At 39.2% G+C, this 13322-nt stretch overlaps 1 protein-coding gene across 1 annotated transcript in view; it reads left to right on the top strand.

Moving 5' to 3' along the window:
• Nemf (nuclear export mediator factor) overlaps positions 1-13322 on the top strand; it is a 55380-nt gene that overhangs the window by 12797 nt on the left and 29261 nt on the right. The window contains exons 8-16 of the mRNA XM_036206350.1: positions 2037-2110; positions 3334-3404; positions 3481-3556; positions 4036-4098; positions 8379-8456; positions 8543-8751; positions 8943-9134; positions 10192-10255; positions 13108-13196. Of these exons, the coding sequence (XP_036062243.1) occupies positions 2037-2110; positions 3334-3404; positions 3481-3556; positions 4036-4098; positions 8379-8456; positions 8543-8751; positions 8943-9134; positions 10192-10255; positions 13108-13196 (916 nt within the window). The remainder of the gene's footprint in view (positions 1-2036; positions 2111-3333; positions 3405-3480; positions 3557-4035; positions 4099-8378; positions 8457-8542; positions 8752-8942; positions 9135-10191; positions 10256-13107; positions 13197-13322) is intronic.

Genomic DNA, 13322 nt, shown 5'->3' with positions numbered 1-13322 from the left:
AAAGTAAATGTAAGGAAGATTTGTTCTTGTACAAATTATGACCTGTCTGACTCTATATGATGTTTCAAACAGTCCTAGTGTTTGTGTTTGAGGACTATTTATCATTTCCTAAGGTATAGAGATAATTTTCATTTTATGAATGAAATTTTGTTTGTTTAAAAATACAAATCAATGCCAAGCGATAATGGTGCATGGCTTTAATCCCAGTACTTGGGAGGTAGAGGTAGGCAGGTCTCTGTGAGTTCGAGACCAGCCTAGTCTACAAAACAAGTTGCAGGACATCCAGGAGTGTTACACAAGAAACCCTGTCTCAAAAAACAATCAAATAAACAAACAAAAACAAAATACAAATCAAACGTTTCCTGAAATATGCTAATGCCATGTATCCTCTTTGTCTCTAGTGACAACAGATGGTGGTGTGTAGCTGGAGTTTCCTCTGCTCCCACCTGGGCCAGCAGCTGCTCAGACCCAAATAAACACACAGAGGCTTATATTAATTAAAACTGCTCGGCCATTAGCTCAGGCCCACCACTGACTAGCTCTTACACTTAAACTCAGTCCATTTTTATTAATCTGTTTGTCACTACATGTGCCCTGATTTTACCTGTGTGCCATTACATGCTGCTCCCTGGATGGCGGGCAGGCATCTCCTGACTCAGCCTTCCTCTTCCCAGAATTCTCCTTTGCTTATCCTGCCTATACTTCCTGCCTGGCTACTGGCCAGTCAACATTTTATCAACCAATCAGAGCAACACATCCACAGCATACAGAGTGATATCCACAGCACTTCGCCTTTTCATTTTATTTCAAAAAGGAAGGTTTTAACTTTAACATGGTAAAATTACATATAACAAAACAATTATCAAGCAGACTTAGGACTGGTGGGTGGGAGAGATTTGCCCTGATCACAGGCCAGGTGTGACACAGGAAAACTTCAACTACAAAGGTGGTATTTTTGGTGTTTTTTTATAAAATGAGCAAAAGCATGGGAAAGTGTTTGGGACAATTCTGGTTACTTATATATAAATAAAACATTAAGTAACCAGAGTTGTCCCAAACACATATAGATATAAAACCTTTCACAGGTTACAATGTATTATGAGACTGTAGAAATTAATTAGTAACTTTTTGGAGAAGGAATTTACAAAAAGCCCAGAAAGAAGTATATATGGAAATTAGTTTTATGAATAAAGAATGAATCCTGTATGAAAGGTGGATGATTTAGAATAGGCTGACCAAAACATAACCATATATATATATATATATATATATATATATATATATATCAATTATACAAATGAAACAACTATCTCATTTTGCTTATTTTATTAAGCACTTACATTATTTCATTAATAAATACTTTTCCTTTTTTTTTTGTTAAAATTTGTGTGTGTGTGCGTGCGTGCGTGCGTGCGTGCGTGCATGTGTGTGTGTGTGTGTGTGTGTGCGCGCCTGATATGTGTTGGAGAGACAGGACACATGCCATAGCATCTGTGTGGAGGTCTGAGACCAACTTTGTGGAGTCTTCTCTTTCCACCTTTATGTTGGGTTCTGGGGATTGAGTTCATGTCTCCAGGCTTGTGCAGCCATCTCATTGGCCTATTTTTATTTTTATTGTTACTAGATTTACTGTGTTTATGTGTGTGTTCAGAGGACAGCTTGTTAGGAGTTGGTCTTCTTCCTTCCACTTCTGGAGACTTGACAGCATCCCAGTTTTTTTGGTTTTTTGTTTTGTTTTGGTTTGGTTTTGTTTTTCTTTTTTGAGATAGGGTTTTATTGGCCAAGTTGGCCTTGAACTCATGATCGTCCTGTTTCAGCCTCCTTACTGCTGGTATTAGAGGCCTGTACTACCATACACAGCTACCTGTCTGCTATTCTTGTATTTTAATAAATATATGGAGCCAGGTGTGGCAGCACTGTATAATGCACAATGAGACCCTGCCTCAGAAAACAAAAATAAGTAATACATAGTTATTTAATAGTGGTTAATCAACTTGTTTGGCATCCCTTTCCCCTTGTTTTTATTTCTCCATTAGATATTGAGAAAATACTGGTTTGTGTGCAGAAGGCAGAAGACTATATGAGAAAAACATCCAACTTCAGTGGAAAGGTATCAGCATCATGTAACTACTTAGCATGTATTGTTTATATGCACCTATCTATTGGGAGGTATGATAGCCTTGGAAAGGTTAGACAGCCTGCAGGAGTTGACCAAGTCCTTTACTGTGTGGGTGCTAGGTATCAAACTCGGGCTTGTCAGGCTTGGCGACAGACATCTTTACCCATTGCTGCATCTCAGCAGCCTTGTATTATTTTGATCTTACTGGATTTCCAGAAATAAATTATCTTTTATCTATTTAATATCTTTTATCTATTTATTGTTCTAACTTAGAGTTTTGTTTTGTTTTTCTTATGTGGGGCTTGAACACAAAGCCTTGTATATACAAATTCATACTGTACTATTGGACTATATACCTGGGGTAGTCTCTTCATAAAAATATTTTCTATCCTTTATCTTTTATAGAAAATACTGTGTTGGGGCTGAAAATAAAGCTCAGTTGATAAGAGTCTTGACTAGAGTACACTTGGCCCTAGGTTTGGTCCCCAGCACTGCATACATTAGGCACTACGAGTGCATGCCTGTAATCTTAACACTTGAGAGGAGGAGGCAGGGGATCAGAAATCCAAGGTCATCCTTACAAAACAAAAAAAAACAAAATCCACAAAAGACAAGAACAGTTTAGGAATTTGTGTAGAAGGAAAAAAAGTTTGACTTTTTTTAAAAGATTTTTAATTACGTGTATGTATATATGCATATGTGAGTGCATGCCACAGTGTGGCCAAAAGAAGGTGTCAATCCCTTGGAACTAGAGTTATAGATAGTTGTGAGCCTCCTATTATAGATGCTGGGAACCAAACTTGGGTCCTCTGGAAAAGCAACAAGCAGTCTTAAGTGCTTACTCCAGCTAGTTTCTCTTTCTTTGATACAAGGTCTTGCTGTGGAGCCCAGGATGGCCTTAGTACTCAAGATGTTCCACATCGGCCTCCCAAGTGCTGGGTTTATAGGCAGGGATCACAGTACCTGGCTAAAATGTTTCATCTTGAATTGATTTTAGAGAAGCATTCTTTAATTTGCTAGCACTTGAAAAAAAATTGGTGGCTTTTAATCTCATAGCTTAACAATTGGAAAATTACCTCATACTTTAGTATTTTTCTTTCATATTCAAAATGCATCTTCAGTTAGAAAAAACGACAGTCATTATGTCAATTTTTGTTAATTGTGAATATAGATGAGTATAAAAACAAGTTGCCTTTTGTTTTTTGTTTGTGTAGGGCTATATAATTCAGAAAAGAGAGGTAAAACCAAGCCTGAATGCAGATAAACCAGCTGAAGAAATACTCACGTATGTAGCCATGGGTCAGTTTGCTTTGTATGCTAATTAATATTCTTAATTGTGATATAATAAATATGTTTTACAGGTATGAGGAATTTCATCCTTTCTTGTTTTCTCAACATTTACAATGTCCATATATAGAATTTGAATCATTTGACAAGGTGGGTTTTCTAGTTCTGTTTTTTCACTGGTTAACATGACATGAGTTGTAAGAATTGTTTATGCTGTCTTGGGGTTGGGTGTGTAGTGTAGCCCAATGTGAGTGCATGCATAAAACCCTGGATTGAATCTTCAACAATGCAAAAAAAAAAAAAAAGAAGAAGAAGAAATAAAAGTAACTCAAAAAATAATCAACAACCCCCCCCCCCCGAATAATCTGGGGATTGATTAAAAATCAATACAGTTACAGATACAACTATTAGAAACAGTTGTTGCCATTTTTATTTAAAGATAAGACTAAATACTTGACCTTATTTTTATTCTTGACATTGTTAGCTGTATCATTGAAAATGTGGTCAGGTCCAGTAAAGGCACTACAGTATAAAACAGGCTAACACTGTGTGTGTGCAAGGTGAAGTAGAGACCATGGTTTTTTTTCCTTATAGCCAACTGTTTGTCTTTTTTTTTTTTTTTTAATAAGGCCGTGGATGAATTTTATTCCAAGATAGAAGGTCAGAAAATTGATTTAAAAGCTTTACAACAGGTATAGTATTATTTAAAATATTTGTATTAGACTAGCTAGTCAAAGTGGTTTGGAGGTAAATATGCTTTCATTTAAGAATAAGTTGTGACTTTTAAATTATAACCTGTTTTTATGTTCAAACCATCTGTGTATTATTTCTCCTGCAGTTGTACATAAAATGTTTTTATGTTCCAAAAAAGGAACAAATACTATAGAATTGTATTACAGGAAATATATAGAATATACAAATTCATAGAGACAGAAAGATTAGACATTATCTCAAGATAGAGAAGAAAGGAATATAGAGAAATGATTTCCTAAGTACAGAATCTCTGATCTATGTGATGGGAAAGCCCCACAAAATGGACAGTAGTATCAGGATATAATATCATGACTATAGTAAATCAATGTAATTAATGAATATCATAAATATAATTATTGAATGAATATTGAGAATGTAATCAATGAATACCACAAATGTAGTTAATATCATGAGTGTAATTTTAAAAAAATAAATAAAAAAGAATAAAAAAAAAGAATAAGTTGCCTTCTAGAAGTAAGGGACATGGTATGAAAGTTCTCAGATCAGATCCCCCGGAACTGGAGTTACAGTTAGCTATGAACCGTCATGTGAATTCTGATAACTGAATAGTCCTCTGCAAGGGCCGCAACTACTCTGAACCACTGAGCATCTCTCCAGCCCCAGTGTTTTGTTTTGAGATAGGGACTCGCTATCCTGGCTTGTCTTGACACTCGATATGCAGATCAAGTTGGCCTCAAACTGAGATCTGGGATTGAAGGCACATGCCACCATGACCTGCCCTTCTCTTAGTTTATGATAAAAACCCAGGGGAGTCCTGTGGAGAAGTATGCCCTCATTCCATCATCCCACTTTTCTTCCATTTCTCATCTTTCTAAAGCCTGTTACATACCCTAGTATGACTCAGGATATTTAAAGCAACCCAGAGCTTCTCAAACTTGGACATTATAAGACTGCATTATAAGGAACACATTACATGGGCCAGGGGGAGAATGTATTTTCTGTATTGTTTCTTTATTGTAAACTTTGTGTTGTTTTTCTTAAGCTGCTTTAAAACTTAAGTCCTTGTCTGTTCTGTATGATGATTCCTCAATGAGGATTTTACATGCACTATTTTTGCAGCATATTTGACTATGTTTTTAGAGCATGTGCTATAGATCTGTTTCTTTTTTCTTTTTAATTTTTATTTATTCTCTTATACAATATATCCCAAAGTCACTTTTAATGTGGAAGGGATTTGATTTTTTTCAAAAGTATTAGCCATAGGGCCTCAACCCCAAAGAACTATGGGCAACTATGGAATCTGAGAGTGGGAGAAATGGGCTTCCCCAGGGAAAGCCCCTGAATTGGCTGTCCAATACCAGCTGGGCAGCACTGAGATCATGTACATACTGGTAGTATTCTGTGGACTGAGCAAGTTGTATTTTTGTATTTGGCGTGGGGGGTGGGGGGAATGTGTATAACAGTGGTTGAAGAAAGGCTATAAGTTTGGGAAAGAGCAAAGGAGTGTGCATGGAGGGGCTGGAGGGAAAGGGGAAAATAAAATGTTGTTATAAAAAAGAGTTACAGGGCTGGAGAGATGGCTCAGAGGTTAAGAGCATGACTGTTCTTCCTGAGGTCCTGAGTTCAATTCCCAGCAACCACATGGTGGTGATAACCATCTATAATGAGATCTGGTGCCCTCTTCTGGCCTGCTAGAATACATGCAGGCAGAACACTGTGTACATAATAAATAAATAAATCTTTAAAAAAAAAAAAGAGTTAAACATAACAAAAATAGTGTAAGATTTCAAGTTATATGACTGCTTACACACTCTTCCCTTTTGTCTTAAAATAGTACAATTTCCAAGCATGTAGCTAAATAAATTGCATCATGTGATTGTCACATGATGGCAGGACACTGGCTAGAGAACAGATATTTAGCAAGAATACTCGTTATTAATATTATTATTATATTTTTAATTTTGTTTTTTGAGACAGAGTCTATACATAGCCCTGGCTGTCCCGAAACTCACAGAGATGGATCTGTCTCTGCCTCCTAAGTGCTGGGATTAAAAGCATGCACAGCAATATTCATTTATTTTATAGGTATGAATATTTTGCCTGCATGTATATATGTATGTATGCATGCCTAGCCCCACTGCATTAGGGCACCAATGCAATTTTATATGCAATTAGATCAACACAATGATATTGAAAGGGTTTCAGATATTTATATTAGGGCTGCACAGCTGATCGTGAGTATACAGGTATTCCAAAATCCAAAACAATTCCATCATAAGAAATGTACCAAACACCTAGGTTTAAGGATACTCAGACTATGCCAATAACTTTTTGTGGTAATCATTTTTAATAGTTCCCACTCTTATAAATTAGATCCTTTAGGTATTTTGCTCAACATTTAAATAATAATTAATTGGTGATGCTATAAAGTATTAAAAAATAGTCCTCAAATCAGTAATTTTGAAATATAAGTCAGGATGGTAGTGTATGCCTGTAATCCCTGCTGAGGAGAAGTGGAGTCAGGAGGATCAGGAATTAGGCTGGTGAGTTTGAGGCCAGCCTTGCTACATATGAGACCCTTTCCCAAAAACAAACTCTGAAGTATAAATTATGTCTGATAAATGTTATGCAGGAGGTGAAATAACTTCTCTGAACCTTTGTATTATTATGTGAGGGAAAGGTGTTAATAAAAAATACTGGAATATAGTGCTGAGATAACTAAATGTCAATAAAATGATAATTTGTGCCTTTAAAAAGTTGGTTTTAGTGGGGGTGGGATTGCGCACACCTTCAATCCCAGCACTCGGGAGGCAGAGGCGGTGGATCTCTGAGTTCAACCTGGCCTGCTCTACAGAGCAAGTTCCAGGACAGCCAGGGCTACATAGTGAGACCCTGACTTGAAGAAAGAAAAAAATAAGTTGATTTTAGATGTATTTATTTCATGTGTATAAGTATTTTGTCTGCATGTATGTGTACCACATGTGTGCCTGCTGCCCATGGAGGTCAAAAGACAGTGTCAGATCCCGTGGAACTGGAGTTACAGATGCTTAGGAGTCACCATGGAGATTCAGGGAACCAAGCCTGGGTCCTCTCCAAGAATAGCAAGTATTCTTAATCACTGAGCCATCTCTCCAGCCCCTGGTTTGCACTTTTAAAGAACTTACTAGGAGGCTAGAGAGAATGGGTAAGGATGCATAATGCTCTTCCAGAGGACCCGGGTTCAGTTCCTAGCAGCCATGCCAAGAGGCTCACAACTGTCTGTAACTCTAGTGCTAGGGGATTTGATCCCTCCTCTGGACTTCACATATAGAAATCCATACATATATACACATAAAATCTTTAAATACATATTTTACACAAGAATTAATGGGGGTGTGGAGGGAGCTCACCTGTTAAGAGCATATACTGTTCTTGGAGAGGATACAAATTAAGTTCCTATGACCCACATTGGGCTGCTCAGAATCACCTCTGACTCCACCTCCAGGAGTTCCAGTGTCCTCTCTGGCCTCCATGAGCACCTGTAATTCACATACATGTTACTAAAATAAATTTTAAAAAAATTTATTTGGAACTACTGATGTAATTTAGTGGTAGAGTGCATGAGGCCCTGGGTTTGATCTCTAATGCTACATAAGAAAGAAAAACTTAGCCAGGTGGTGGTGGCACATGCCTTTAATCCCAGCACTTGGGAGGCAGAGGCAGGCAGATCTTTGTGAGTTGGGGCCCTCCTGGGCCATAGAGTGAGTTCCAGGAAAGGCACAAAGCTACACAAAGAAACCCTGTCTCGAAAACCAAACCCAAAAAAAAGAAAGAAAAACTTATGCCTTAAGAAATCTTGAATTTTGCCTGTTTGAATAATACTAAGGGAGTTGGGGTCATACTTTATATTTAACTTACTTGTAACCAAAGCACACATACAGGAACTGAGAGGTAGATAGAGATAATATTTCAACACGACATGGCTTAAGGGAGTGAACTATGGGAAGACTTTTTTTCTTTTTGGTTTTTCAAGACAGGATTTCTCTGTGTACTGCTGGCTGTCCTGAAACTCGATCTGCCTGCCTCTGCCTCTGCCTCCCCAGTGCTGGGATTAAAGGTGTGCACCACCGTTAGCTGGCTTATGGAGAAACCTTTACAGCTGCCTGTGTGATGCCTAACCGTCGAGGAACTGTTAGGACAGTAAGTTTTAGGAATTGAGAGTGGAAGTACTGTGCATTGAAGGAAAACTAACCTGGAAAATCTGTTTTGTTACTGACAGGAAAAACAAGCCCTGAAGAAATTAGATAACGTTCGAAAGGACCATGAAAACAGACTAGAAGCTCTCCAGCAGGCTCAGGTATTTTGCCGAGCTTTTCCAGTTCTTCTCCGAATACAGTCATCTCAGCTGGCTTTACAGAGAATCCATTGGGTTTGTTTCTTAAGGAACTGGACAAACTGAAAGGAGAGCTCATAGAGATGAACCTCCAGGTAGTCGACCGAGCCATCCAGGTGGTCCGAAGTGCATTAGCCAACCAGATAGACTGGACAGAGATCGGGGTGATCGTGAAAGAGGCCCAGGCCCAAGGAGACCCTGTTGCCAGTGCGATCAAAGAACTAAAACTGCAGACCAACCATGTTACCATGCTGCTACGGTGAGTGCGCCTTCCCAGCTAGTGCTCGCTTTCCCTTTGTTAATGGTTCGTTGTATTCTCTTCAGTTCTGTCTTTGGGAATTCTCACATAGAAAATATATAACTAAATCATTGCTAATTTTATTGAGGAAAATTTGAAATGAAAAGTGATGTCATTGACAGTAGTGAAATACTATTGAATATTTTTAATAGAAATCCATACTTGTTATCAGAGGAGGAAGATGATGATGGTGATGCTGATGCCAGTGTTCAGAACAGTGATGCTGAACCACCAAAAGGGAAAAAGAAAAAGCAAAAGAACAAGCAGCTGCAGAAGCCTCAGAAAAACAAGCCGCTGCTTGTTGATGTGGATCTCAGCCTGTCAGCCTATGCCAATGCCAAAAAGTAAGCCATTTAACTATTCCTTTTAGCTTTTATTCGTATGTATGAATAGTTTACTTGCATGTATTATGTGCGCCAGTGTGTGCCTGGTGTCTGGGGAAGCCAGAAAAGGGTGTCAGATCCCTGAACTGGAGTTACAGATGATTGTGAGCAGCAGTATGGATAACAGGAACCAAACCAGGGTCCTCTGGAAGAGCTGCCAGTACTGCTAACTGATAACTCATATCTCTACACCCAACTATAAATTCTTGGTAAAATATTACCTATAGTAAATCAGTAGGATGTTAAGAACGGGTGTCATTTTGCCTGTTGTATGATGAGACTTTCCCTGGGGAGATGAAGCACAACACACATACATATGCACGTCTGTGTCTGTTCACCTCAGGAAGGGAATCCACAACACACCAAAATAAGGACTGCACCAAAGTCTCACTTGGTGAGCCAGTGAGTTTTTATTGGGTTACTAACTGGAGTACGGGTGAGGGCTGGCTTATAGGAGCAAGGATAAGGCTGAAACATGGGTGATGCCTCAGGAAAGCTGTGTATCTGGAGCCCTGGGCTCAAGTTAGAGACACCTCGACAAATCCAAGGGATCTCTTGTAGTTCAGCTGGAGTCTCCTCAGGCAGTTGTTTACTGCTTCTCTGTCTTGAAGGAGACCTTGAGGAATCGTACTTATTGTAGGTTACAGCTTTCTCAGACATGTGAAGCGTGTTCACTTCCTGGTCTGTTAACCTCCTCTCCTGGAAGGGAGTTTCAATTTGTAAGAAACTGCTTCAGAACATGTTTACATACTTCTTTTAGTAAAAATTAATTTTTGGGTCTATATGATTTAGGACTGTAAATTAAAAATAGAAACCTTTAATCCCAGCACTCGGGAGGCAGAGGCAGGCGGATCTCTGTGAGTTCGAGGCCAGCCTGGTCTCCAAAGCGAGTTCCAGGAAAGGCGCAAAGCTACACAGAGAAACCCTGTCTTGAAAAACAACAACAACAACAAAAAAAGATGAAAAATAGAAACTATAAAGATTTTTCTTAATATTTAAAACAGATTTATTTTTCTAGATATTATGATCATAAGAGGTATGCTGCTAAAAAAACACAGAGGACCGTTGAAGCGGCTGAGAAGGTAACCTGATAGAGTGATATTCACTGTTTTTTGTAGCTTTAATAATTTTTTCTGTTTAAGTGATGTCTTCTTTCTTTCTTTCTTTCTTTCTTTCTTTCTTTCTTTCTTTCTTTCTTTCTTTTTTTTTCAAGACAGGGTTTCTCCACTTTTTAGACCAGGCTGGCCTCGAACTCACAGAGATTCACCTGCCTCTGCCTCCCAAGTACTGGGATTAAAGGTGTGCACCACCACCACCTGGCTAAGTGGGGTTTTCTAATTCAAAAATCTCTCCCATTTTTAATTTTTGCTTTAAATGTGCTTATTTCCTGTGTTTACTTTCTTCCTTAAACCTCCACTTCCCTCTTTTTTCCTCATCTCTGCAAATAGCACTGTCATCTTTATCTGCTTCAGTGTTAGAGATATCCAGAACTCTCTTCTCATGTCCAAACCTGTCATTTCCTGTGTTAGTGTGTGTGTGCTATACCACAGGGAACATGGGGCTTGAGGACAGTTTTGTAGAGTTGCTTCTCCCTCCCTTTCTGTGGGCTCCAGAGATCCAGCTCAAGTTAGCAGGCTTTGAGTCACATGTTTTACCTGCTGAGCCATCTTGCCAGTCCCACACTTTTTCGTTTCTCAATTTCATGTATAACCAGAACCTACTGGGTTCTCTGTCACTTGACTGTGATTTTAGGAGTGGGGAAGTGGGGGCAGAATGATCATGAGTTAAAGGTTATCCTAATCTGTCTAGTGAGTTTGAGACCAGCCTTTGACACATGCACACACACACACACACACACACACACACACACGCACGCACGCACGCACTGTACACAGAATTTGACCACGTATCGTTATTCCTTTGGTTTAGGCCTTGGTTCCCTGTGTCCACATGACTAGACCTTTTTTCCCACTGCAGTGTGTTCTCAACTTAGCAGCCATAGTGATACTTTTAAACCACAAGCAGACTCCGTCATCTTCCCTGCACTCAAACCTTCCAGCTTCATCCCGTCTGAGTACAGTTAGCACTGTCTGCCTGGCCTGCAGAACCCTGTGTGACCTGTTTCCCTTTGACTCAACTCTACACCTTTTCTGGCTACACTGGAGCCTCACAGTTCCTGAAACCAGAGTGCACTGCTGTTCTCAGAATCTTTGTACTTGCTAGTCTTCTTTTTTTTATTTTTCTAAATTGTCGAATGCCGTTTATTGAAGGAGGGAGGAGGTCTTCAATACAGGCTTACAGCACAGTGGGAGGACCCAGAGGGCAGAAGTTCGCTACAGATTTTTTTTTTTTTTGGTTTTTCAAGACAGGGTTTCTGTGTAGTTTTGGAGGCTGTCCTGGAACTCGCTCTGTAGACCAGGCTGGCCTCGAACTCACAGAGATCCACCTGCCTCAGCCTCCCTAGTGCTGGGATTACAGGCGTGCGCCGCCACCACCCAGCCCATGCTACAGATGTTTTACAATCTTGCATCTAAGCTGTTAACACTCCATTTGCTAGTCTTCTTAGCTGAAGTGATCTGCCCTCGGATTTTCAAGGTTTTCTCTCCATTTCATTTACATATCTGCCTGAGTGAGACATCAGAGAAGCCTTTGTTGACCATTTCTACTAAAAATAATGCCACTCTCAATCTACTTTGCTGTTTTTCTCAACTCTTCAACTGATAAAAAAATTATTTGAATATTTGTCTGTTTATCTTTTAGAGTGTAAGTCCATAAAAGTGTCATTGTTGCTGGGTGTGGTGGCGCATGCCTTTAATCCCAGCACTTGGAAGGCAGAGACAGGTGGAGCTTTGAGTTCAAAACCTCCCTGGTCTACAGAGTGAGGTTTATATTGGTGAGTTCTAGGCTAGCCAGAGCTACATAGTGAAACTACACAAAACAACAACAGCACCAACAAAAATGATCCTTGCTGTTTTGTTCATTGTTGCATTCCAGTCGTCAGAGAGAGTCTGGAACAAAGCAGACTCTCATTTCTGTTAAATGAGTAACCTCCTTGACCTACCTTCTCTAATCTAGGCTGGCCTCATATTTGTATATCCAGGCCAGCTTCAAACTCAGGGTCTTCCTGCCTCTGTCTTTCAGGTGCTGGGGTTATAGGAGTACACTACCATTCCCAACAACAAGAAAGTTCTTAATTTATAGCTCTTAAAAATTTGCTGGGGTTGGGGATTTAGCTCAGTGGTAGAGTGCTTTCGTAGCAAGCTCAAGGCCCTGGGTTCCGTCCTCAGCTCTAGCAAAAAAAAAAAAAAAAAAGGTAAAAATTTGCATACAGGGGCTAGAGAGATGGCTCAGAGATTAAGAGCACTGGCTGCTCTTCCAGAGGTTCCAGGTTCAATTCCCAGCGCCCACGTGGTGGCTCACAACAGTCTATAATGAGATCTGATATGCAGGCATATATGCAGGAGGAACACTGTATACATAATAAATAAATCTTTTAAAAATTTACATACAGTAAACATTTAATTCATTTTACTTCTTAAGGTAAAATATCTGTTTTCATTATACATACACTTGTGTGTCTAAATCAAGTCACTTTATGACATAAAGTCTTTTCTGTTTTATTTTTGCACGTGATACACATACCGAGATTAGAGCACAACTTGTAGGCCCAGGGGTCAAACTCAGGTCAGCAGGCGTGGCAGCAGGGCTTTACCACGGCACCGTCCCATGGCTCCTAACAACTAGTTATTAAACTAGGTGTATCCATGAGGCTGAGGCAGAAGGATCTTGGTGAGTTAGAGGCCAGCCTGGGCAATATAGTGAAAGCCGCCTAAAGCAATCTGTTACGCTGTTATATACCTTGATGCTATGTAACTACATCCTAAAATTACTAAAAAAAAAAAAAAAAAAAACTTTTTTTTTTTTTAATAAACAGGCATTTAAATCAGCAGAAAAGAAAACAAAGCAAACCTTAAAAGAAGTACAAACAGTTACTTCTATCCAGAAGGCAAGAAAAGTGTATTGGTAAGTGTGGTTTTTATATTTGGGGTTTTTATTGGAATTATATATGCATATTGTTTGGAAAGCCAGGCGATTTTACAGCGCTAGCTATAAAACCAGTAGTCTTATTACTCTTCATCCTTATCCATT

Source organism: Onychomys torridus, chromosome 14 (assembly GCF_903995425.1).
Source record: "Onychomys torridus chromosome 14, mOncTor1.1, whole genome shotgun sequence".
In the NCBI taxonomy this organism is placed as follows: Eukaryota; Metazoa; Chordata; class Mammalia; order Rodentia; family Cricetidae; genus Onychomys; species Onychomys torridus.
Note: the sequence above shows the minus strand (reverse complement) of the source record. Positions and strands in the feature narration are given on the sequence as shown.